General features: G+C 48.9%; 5 protein-coding genes across 5 annotated transcripts; 1 reads left to right on the forward strand and 4 right to left on the reverse strand.

Moving 5' to 3' along the window:
* Positions 1 to 753: 753 nt before the first annotated feature.
* LSM04_003920 (uncharacterized protein) lies at positions 754 to 1,307 on the reverse strand (the record flags this gene model as incomplete). The annotated part of the gene is made up of 2 exons (XM_067331708.1): positions 754 to 910; positions 1,150 to 1,307. The coding sequence occupies 2 exons, from the start codon at positions 1,305 to 1,307 to the stop codon at positions 754 to 756; spliced, it is 315 nt and encodes a 104-aa protein (XP_067190190.1).
* Positions 1,308 to 1,525: 218 nt separating this feature from the next.
* Positions 1,526 to 1,747, reverse strand: LSM04_004903 (uncharacterized protein; the record flags this gene model as incomplete). Its single annotated transcript, XM_067331709.1, has 1 exon — positions 1,526 to 1,747. The coding sequence occupies one exon, from the start codon at positions 1,745 to 1,747 to the stop codon at positions 1,526 to 1,528; it is 222 nt and encodes a 73-aa protein (XP_067190202.1).
* Positions 1,748 to 2,077: 330 nt separating this feature from the next.
* LSM04_002912 (uncharacterized protein) lies at positions 2,078 to 2,497 on the reverse strand (the record flags this gene model as incomplete). Its single annotated transcript, XM_067331710.1, has 1 exon — positions 2,078 to 2,497. The coding sequence occupies one exon, from the start codon at positions 2,495 to 2,497 to the stop codon at positions 2,078 to 2,080; it is 420 nt and encodes a 139-aa protein (XP_067190177.1).
* A 58-nt stretch (positions 2,498 to 2,555) lies between these two features.
* Positions 2,556 to 2,905, forward strand: LSM04_001447 (uncharacterized protein; the record flags this gene model as incomplete). Its single annotated transcript, XM_067331711.1, has 2 exons — positions 2,556 to 2,680; positions 2,776 to 2,905. The coding sequence occupies 2 exons, from the start codon at positions 2,556 to 2,558 to the stop codon at positions 2,903 to 2,905; spliced, it is 255 nt and encodes an 84-aa protein (XP_067190157.1).
* A 2,426-nt stretch (positions 2,906 to 5,331) lies between these two features.
* LSM04_006136 (uncharacterized protein) lies at positions 5,332 to 6,351 on the reverse strand (the record flags this gene model as incomplete). Its single annotated transcript, XM_067331712.1, has 1 exon — positions 5,332 to 6,351. The coding sequence occupies one exon, from the start codon at positions 6,349 to 6,351 to the stop codon at positions 5,332 to 5,334; it is 1,020 nt and encodes a 339-aa protein (XP_067190213.1).
* Positions 6,352 to 9,432: the final 3,081 nt, after the last annotated feature.

The raw sequence follows: 9,432 nt of genomic DNA on the forward strand, positions 1-9,432 counted from the left end.
TGTTCAAGGAACCATAGAAAATTACCCATTCTGACAGACTGGATGCAAAGAAAAACAGGTTTTGCAAAACATATTAAAATTCCCAAGCACTCTCTCTGATTGCAAAATCACGCTAACGTTATACTTATTCTGGAATTCAAGAAAAAAAAATCCAGAACATTATGCGACGGGTTTTATTACATCTGAGATTTATATAGACGATCGTACAACACCACTCTAACAGGTAGTTCTTCTGAGTTTTTCTTAATACTAGTTAAGCAAATATAAAGAAATTTTTAAGATGGGAGGTGAAAAAACACATACCGTTACCACATACGCGGCGGCAAGCCCCCAGACCCCTGCAGGCCTTATCCCATCGCACCCCAGCCCCACTCCATTTCCTCAGATCCCTCATTTTAAACCACAACCATCATACAAAACCCTTGTTTTTCCCGTTCTAAGAACGCCGCCTTTCCCGCCAGTGCGGCAGCCCGGTGGAAACGAACCCCAAACGGGAAGAACACAAAAAAAAAGAAAAAAAACCCACGCCTTCCGCCAACGCCAACCCTTCCATCAAAACGTAAAGGTGGGGTAGAGACAAAAAAACACCAAGAAAGAATGACGGTTATTCCTAAATGACCGCGCCACCGCCCAGGGACATTCCCGCACTTGAGGGCGACAAACCTTTACAGCAAAGAAATTTTTTCTCTGTATTGATTCTTTTCCTATCCTTTAGTATTATTGTTCTACTTTAAGGAATCGCAGTCGACGGATTCATAGCTCAGTGGTAGAGCAATCGGCTGCAGTCCGATCGGTCCCCGGTTCAAACCCGGGTGGGTCCTGATTTTCCGACGTTGAGAAATTTTTTCCCGTTACCCTTCTATTATCATTATCGTTGTTGAAAGCCTTGCGGGGACAAATTGCCAAAACTCTGTGTTGGTAAGCGCCGCCGATTTCCATGAGAATGACCCCGATAAAACAAACGAAAATATCCCGTGCGCATTTGTCTTCCGAATGCCTTCCCCGCCCCTTCGCCCCACAACCAAACCAAAAAACAAGAGGAAGACAAGCGCAAGAATTAACACCACCCACCCGAGCACGCATTTTTTCAGAGAAACAAGAAAAACACAAGAGATGGAAAAAAACAACCCGATCCTTTTTGAAAAAAACGGCCGGGCAAACCAAACCCGGAAGCAATTTCCACGGATCACGCAACACGGCCCTTCGACCCAGGCCCCGCGGCCCAAAACAACGAGGCGCCGCCATCCCGCACAGGCCGGCGCCCCCCCTCCTCGCGCATTGCTGGCGGCGGGGCGATCGCGAACCATGCGCGCGGCCGTTTTTCTCCGGACATTGCTGCGTTTGTAAAAAAAAAATTGACTCGGCCCCGATATTTTGAAACACCTAAATTTGGCTGGGGCGGCCGTCGGGGCTCTATCTTTTTTTTTATTGTGCCTGCAAAGGGGTTGCCCCCGCACCAAACAAGCAATGCACCAAGAGACGGGGCGCCTGCCCGCACCCCGCGGCGTTCGCGCAGACATTTGCCTCAGCCCAACTGCCGCCACGCTGCGATTGAAAGACGCACCAGTGAAACCTCCGGCCGCACCACTCCGGGACCGCGCCGGGGAATGCTCTTGGTCATCTCCGCCCCCGGTCCGAATCTTCCCTGCCCAACCGGCAAGGCATTACCCACCCCCGCCCGGCCGGGCAACCTGGATTGTGCCGCAAAAAACGCCTGCGAAAGCGTAGCAAAATTCCACGGCGCCATCCGACCCCAAGTGGGGACGATGAAACCCACCCTGCTGGCCCGCCCAAATGCAGAAACGGAAATCCATTCGCCCGATGGCCGAACGGGTCTCTTGGGAGAAAGCCGGCAAAACCCACCACCTACAACAGTTAGCTTGTGTGCGAAAATGTGCCCCAATACCGCCGAAAAGAGACCCGATAGCGCACAGCAGCGGCAAACGCACGGCACTCGCCAAACCGAAAATTCCCCGGAGTGCGGGCCCGGCCCTCCTTCGGACCCGCCCAGAGGAAAGTGTTCTTATGGGGGAAAGTGCTCGTGTGGTGATTGCCGTTTTCTTTAAATCCGCAGTCCTTATTGCAAGGCGGGTCTGTTCCTCAGAGGGCCCCCCTTGTAGCGCAAGCCCCTCGCCCCCCAGGATTTTAGTTGCATACCGCCCAACTCGTCGCCAGCGGCCATGTTCAGGGCGGGTTTTTCTTGGATGCCCTTGACCCACGGTTGCGTGTGCTGCCCACGGCCCGGCGAAATGACGCGAGACGGATGCCGGGAATGTAAGGGGAAGGAAGGGGTTGCGCCATCGCCCTCCTTCCAAGACGGCGGTGGAGTCACATCTTCTCCCGTCGCCGCCCCGTCTTTTCCGCCAAGACGCCAGCGATGTCGAGGCCACAGCGTCGTCTGCTTCACTGTCGCGGGGAAAAAGTAAAGGGCGAAACCCGACAACGAGCCCCACGACGAGCGGCTCGCGCCTCGTGCAGAATGGTTGCCGGGTTTCATCCTTTCCCCTCTCCTTCTCACCTCCTTTCTATCTCTCTCAAGTTCAAAGTCCCTGAGCATGATATTTCAGGCCTCAAGGTTCAGCGCCTCGGGACGCAAAGTGCCCCTCGAGCCCCGCCGAAGCGAAGCATGCCGCTCATGCCAGCCCATGCATGTTCTCTCGTTTGGAGAGGGACGCAAAAAGTGGTTGTGTTTTTGTGTTGATGTGTTGCTGTGTGACGTGCATGTTTGGAGTGCATGCCGCGCCGCAACTGTCGTCGGACAGGAATTTCGACCAGGCCAACGCGACTGCGTTCGGAGTGCGATCCCGTTCAGGATGAGCCTCCAGGCGTGCTTGTATATATAGGTGCCCCACGCCGCCGTGAGCCTTCGCGTTTGGAATGCCCTTCCCCCGAATGCAAGAGTTGAACGCTGAGCGTGAGCCACGCAAAACAGGACGGGATGCGAGTTTGCGTGGAGGAGAGGAAAGAAAGGAGTCACGGTGTGTGAGGGGAAGAAGTGTGGCATGTCAGTCCCGTGCCTGTGTTGGGTGGCTTGGCGCAAAGAGGTCCGAGAATCACGTTGTGGTCAATGCAAATGCCTCGATGGTTCACATCACATTCCCAAAAACACACAGTGATAGAGAGAAAGAGAAAGTGGCGGGGAGGCACGGCACACCAACCATAACAGCCGCACACGCTAACTGCAGCCCAATCAACAACAACAGAAAAAAACAAGGAGAAGTGCAAACACACCACAGAGTCAGAGCAGAATCAAACTACAAACATGGCTCCATGCTCTCTTCGCCCAGCCCCTCACCATCACTTCGCCAGATTGCAACTCACAACAGAGGGAATCCCAGCAAACCACCCATGTGCGGCCCCAATCACACAACGCGAAGGAACCGCACCTTCACTCCAGCCCCTCAAACACGCGGCGGGGGATGTCGCCACGCCGACAGTTAGCGCACCGCAAACATCAGCGTCCAGCAGAAACACACCAACCCCACAGAATCCGCAGCGGCGCGGTCCAGCAACACAGAGTTTCCATCTTACCCACATGCCCATGCCAGAGAGGCACTAAGGCATCCACTAAAACCCTACACTGAGCCACACACCTGCAGAGAGGAACAGAAAACACAAGAGCAACGGAAAAAAAGAAAAACAGGATATCGACTGCACACCAATCAAACCATTGCATCAATACGCACCCCAAAAAGTAAAACAAACCCATTACGTGAAGCCGAAGCGGATCAGTCTCAGTCCCTCCCCGCAGGCTGCAGTCACTCAAGCAAAACACACAACACACTACACCACAAGGGCAGAGAAATATACTCGCGGTCATGCCTTGAGCGACACCACCAACAGAGAGAGAAGGCGAGAGCAAAGAAATGTGTTTTCATTACGTGGGCGGTGCGAGGAGAAACCCCAACACACACATAGGAAGGGCACTCTCAAACACCCGCAACCCACCAATATTTTCACCAAAATAAAAATGTAAAGAAAAAAGAGTGACTGCGTGAGGCAGACACAATAATAGAGCAAAAATGAAAAACCAAAAGAAATTCATGACTCAATGTGGCTGCGATGCCTGAAGACAGTCACACCCACTTTGTGGTTCATAACGAGAGTATTTATTATATGGTAAAAGTATAGTGACCAAGCATTCACTGGTTGCATAGCCTGCAGCCTGCAATTAGCAATAAAAAAGAGATTATCACACAAAACCCAACACACACAAGGTGCATGGGGAAACGCAAAAGAGACACACACAGTGCCAATTAATTATGAAAAGAAAACACACACAAAAAGAAAGAAGGGAAGAGTGTATAAAAGAATTGTTCTGCAGAGGACTGCGTGTCTGTACTGATGCACGGCGCGGGAAAACACAAAGCACCACGCCTATTGGTTGGCTCGAGGAGCACACCACCATATGCAGCAGAACAGACACGCACACACAGCACCACACAAGGGGAAAACAAAACAATAAAAACAAAGAAAATGAAAGGAAAGCTGTGATCATCATGCGAACATGTTCAGGAGACAAGAACACAATTCCCTGCAGTTGGTGTGCTCGTGTGCCTTTCGTACAGGGCGAGCAATGGGATTGATGCACACACATGATGACAGTCCACACACAAAGAGAAAGAGAAGGTTATTACTGTGTGCGTGTTTGTGTGTCTTGAACTCCCTGCCATTCTTCACATTTCAGTCACAGCAATTAAAACACATTGGGGATTCTATCCCATTCCCATGGGTAAAAGCAAAAGTTAGTAACATTACGGAACACACACACACCAGGCACACCAGGCAGACGCAGTGAACAGCGGGAAAACAGAACCCAGATAATGCGAACAAAGAAAAAGAACACTCCATCACAAAAAAGATGGTCTGTCGTCTGATGAGCGCCATAGGGAATGCAATAGATGTATCCATTTCAAACAAGCAAGAGATTTATCGTACTGGAAAAGAAGAAAAATTTCAAGATCCATTAAAAAGAAAAGTGACCTTACAATGCATCCATGTCCAGTCGAACAAAAGTTAACACTGTGCAGCTGTGCGTCATGGAAACACCGATCAGCACACAAGAGTGCAACCCAACACACACAGCAGAACAAGAAGCAACAAGGGACCGTGCAACAATGCAGGACTGCTGCTGCCATCTTTCTTCTTTTCGGCTTCCCTGTTCTTCTTCAACTCTACTTTGGCCTTATTCTCCGCAACCTCTGCCAAATTTTTTGTCTCTTCTTCTTTGGCCTTTCTCGCCTCATTTGCAAGCCTTATCGCTTCTTCTTCTCGTGCTTTCCGTGCTTCCTCTTTCTCTGCATCCCTTCTCTCCTTCTCTTCTTTCCCCCTCTACGCCGCAGCCGCACGCTCGCGTTCTTCTTTTTCCTTTTTTTCCCGTTCTTTCCTCTCCCATTCCTCGGCCAACCGTTTTTCCTCATTCTTTCTTCTTTCCTCAATAACAATCTTTCTAGCCGTATCGAACGTCTTCTTGAACCTTTGGACAGTCGTTTTATTTGTTTGTAACGCACTCCCTTTTATAAATGGGAACTGCTCACCCGCTTTCATGGACACCATGGTTGTCTTATCCGTGGCATTCTTTCGAAGCCTTCCATCTGGTAAAATCACTGCTTCGTCATATCTCTCACTCTTCTCCCCTTTACCCTCCACTGGAACCTTGATTTCACTCGACGTGATTTCCTGTCCACAGGTGCTGGACAAATCTTTAAGTGCCTTATTCATTATACCCACTGGCGACACTGCTCCGCCGATAACCCTGCAAACCTGCGTGTGGCCCTTCATCACATCGAGCCTTCTCTTGATGCCACTCAACTCGTCGTGCAACCTCTTGACCTCCGTGACGCGTTCCGTTTTTTCTGGCGTCACACAAACGCTGTATTCTTTGTAGCCGAGGTGGTCCTCATAGTTTTTCAGTGTACTGCTTAATCGCAAGAATCGGTCGTCCACATTACCAGTGACAGCCGAACATAGCTTTTGTGCATCACGCGCCAATACCACCAACCGCTCCGTTTTTTTTACGGCTTCATCGAACGCTGCCTTCTTTTGATCCACCTCCTTTTTCAAGGCCGAAACTGTCGTATCAACAGTGCAATTGGCACCATTTTCTGCTCCCATTATTTTCTTGACGAGATCGGCCGTTTCATTCGCGGTGACACCCATGAATTCAGCATTCCTATTGCATGCAACCACGTCTTCTCCCCATGCTTTCAAACATGCCTCTCCATCCTTAATTACTTCATGCAAGTTTACCAAAGCCCCATTTAACATATTCTCCGCAACCACGAACTCACTCCCACGCTTCTTACACAACGCCGTTCCACCTGGAACTCCCTCTGCCCCAGACACGCTCATAGAGCACTGCAGAAGGACCAACAAGTACACCACACGGCGCAGTTGAACGAGCATCCTTGTTATTCAATTTCACTGTGGGTTGCTTGGGTCTGCGGTAACAAGGAAGAAGAGAAAAAGAGTAAGAGACGCACAGTTAACACACATGGCAGAGAGAAATGGGTGAAGGGCAGCACAAACACAGAGAGAAACAGGACAACAACAATGGGACTGAAGATGCAACCATGGGAAAACATGGAACCCAGCGTAACGAGCACCACTGGGATACCCTGAAGGCAAATAATTGAATGAGGCATCCATTTAGAAATAAATCACACACACACACACACTCGTTTTGCATAAAATACCAAAGAAAAAGGAACACACCAACCCCTCACACAAAAAAACCAACAACAAGCACATCCCACGTCACCCATCCATGCTCCACCAGTAAGAGCATCTCTGGCCGCAATGATGCGGCAACAAGAAAAACCACTGCTGCCACCCACACTCAGCGTTTACTCCCAACTGCAGGAGAAGCACTGGGAACTGACAGAGTGCCGAATAACAAAACAGACACACGGCAGCAGAGTCCATCAAGGGGCAGAGTAGAGGGGTGCTGCACAACCCGCCTCGCCTCCAACTTCTCCTTCCCGTGCCCTCCAAAAAAACAAAAACATACACACATCCCCCACCCCCTCCACAACGCATATGAGGAGGGTACGATCACATATATACCCCTCAGCAACCCATCTTTCTCCAACATCGGACCCCCATCCCACAGAGAACGACACACGGCCAAAGCACAACTCTCTCAAAGCAGCGGTGCCACTCCTGAGACAATTCTTCAGACACAGAAATGGAGGAACACATTCCAAGGGTTAAACCATCAGATGTGCACTGCAACACTGGTTTGTTTTCACTGCAAAACATGCTGGCGTGCTTCATTAGTTCGTCATTGCTCCTTTAGCACATTTCTTGAGAAGCAACTCACATCCAGTCCGATTCCCCCAGCTCATTGATTCTGCCGTGCTGAAATTTGCTTTTTTTTTTTATGCCTCGTGCCTTTATGGGTTTTACCCAACGGTATGGCTACCAGCTTCTCACCGTAGAGCACCAAGGTTGCTGTCTATGGAGAGCGGTGCTTGAGAGAAAAATCCCTTCGTTTTGTGGGATTCTCAAGCTCTTGTAATATTTATTTTGTTATTTTGGGTTTTTATTGTTTGAGTTTTGTTATTTTCAAGTTTTGCTTTATTTTATTTTCATAACCAGCCTATGAACAGCAAACAGCCTACGAGAGATTCTCTGCTCCCACCATCCTTTCCCAGAGCCCGTCGGCCACTCTTCTTTTGCTATTAATTTTTGTTATTTTTGGTTTTTTAGTTAATGATTGGGCCCAAATGATCTCCTCTGTTTTTTGTTGCTTGTTGGGGATCGCGGCAAGCGTCTCTTGAGACTAATCCTCTCAGGGATTCCATAACCGAGCCCGTCGCTGGCCCCACAGGGGTGGAGGAAGGAGGCGTAGGGGTTCTGGACCACGAAGTCTGCGGTATCGCATAGTTCCGCCCCACTGCCAGAAGGAACTGGGCTAACTGTTTAGAAAAGCACAGCTCCTGGTCAGACTTGGGGACCCTTTGGAGCCTAAAAAAGTGAAAATCAAATGCATACCCGACGTTTTTTGGTGAGGCCAAAGAAATGTTGGAAAGCTGGGGGAAGAATGAATTGTTGAACCCTAGTGGATATATATGTCGATTGAGTTTATGTAAAACATTAAAGCACTTTTTAAACTTCGTGCGGCCCTTTTGCTCTCGGAAAATAAAAAAGTTTCTAAAATGGACCCCAAAAGGGGCTTTTCGGGTGCCAAAAAACTTTTTTGGAATTCTCGTGCACCAAATTTCCGGCAAAGCTCTACCATATTAAATCGTATAATAGGGTCCCTGGTATACTTAAATTGTTAATTTATATCGGCGCCACAAACGTGTAGCGTTTTAATTTTTTATCAAAAAATATGGAATTTTCCTTAGACTTTTTCGTCTTTGACACCGGAGAGTTGGTTGTAAAGTTGGGTTTGGGGACTCCAATCTCTCCTCCCCGACCTCTATCTTTGAGCTTGTTTTTTGATATTTCGCGTGCTCGGACGCGATTAAAAGGCATTTTTTCGCTAAATTGCGCCGCCACGCTTTTCCGTCTCAGGGAGCCGGAGTCGTGAAGGCGGCAATTTTGCTCCGAGCACCGCAAAAATCCCAACTTGAATTTCCAAAAATTTTTTTACTTTTACAAAAACGAGTGATGCCTCTAAATGTTATTATATTGTGTAGAGGGTCTTTTTATCTAGTGGATAATTCAAAAATTAGGGGCGGTGACCATGTTTACATGGGAGAAATATTGTGGTGCCGAAGTGGTGGTTGCGGCTGTTTTGAAAAAAAGGGCTATTTTTCCAAAAAACACCTCACGTCCAGGGTTGATTCCATGGATCCGCGCTGTTGAGGGTGCGTTTTAACCACTGGGCCGTGGAAAAACGGGATGCGTTTTGACTTGGGAAAACCACGCCCGGGCCCATCTCGCCGGAAAGCCCTCCCACAAACGATGGCCCCGACAGCGAACAAACCCAGACACTTTCAGGGAAGGTTTTTCAAGGATTTCCCCTGGGGTCGTTGGCCGCTGGGCCGTGGCATTGGGCGGCGCTCGGCTCTTGGGACGTGGGCTTTCCCACGAGCTTGGCTCATGGGAACAAGAGTGTCAGAAGAGTATTGGTTTTATATTGAGGGTAATGTGGATTTTTAGGGTGAAATATGAAACGGTTAGTCTATTTTTATTATATATATAAGCTATTCAAGCTCAAGCACATATCATTATATTTAATTACTGCAACACTAATGACTATCTCTTACTTTCATGTTTTCTGTTTTCTACACACAAACTGATAGTCTAAGTGTTTTCTTAGGTTGTTTTCGTTCTTTATTCAATCGAGATCGTTCTTTTCGCGAATGCCGGACACGGAGAAGCGCGTCGAACAACCACCAGCTGACTCCAGCGGGTTCAGTGCAGAAATACTCACCACATTGCAACGCGACAGCCTATATAAGATACATCCGTGGAGACAAC

The sequence above is a fragment of the Trypanosoma melophagium genome (assembly GCF_022059095.1).
Source record: "Trypanosoma melophagium isolate St. Kilda chromosome Unknown ctg29segment0, whole genome shotgun sequence".
In the NCBI taxonomy this organism is placed as follows: Eukaryota; Euglenozoa; class Kinetoplastea; order Trypanosomatida; family Trypanosomatidae; genus Trypanosoma; species Trypanosoma melophagium.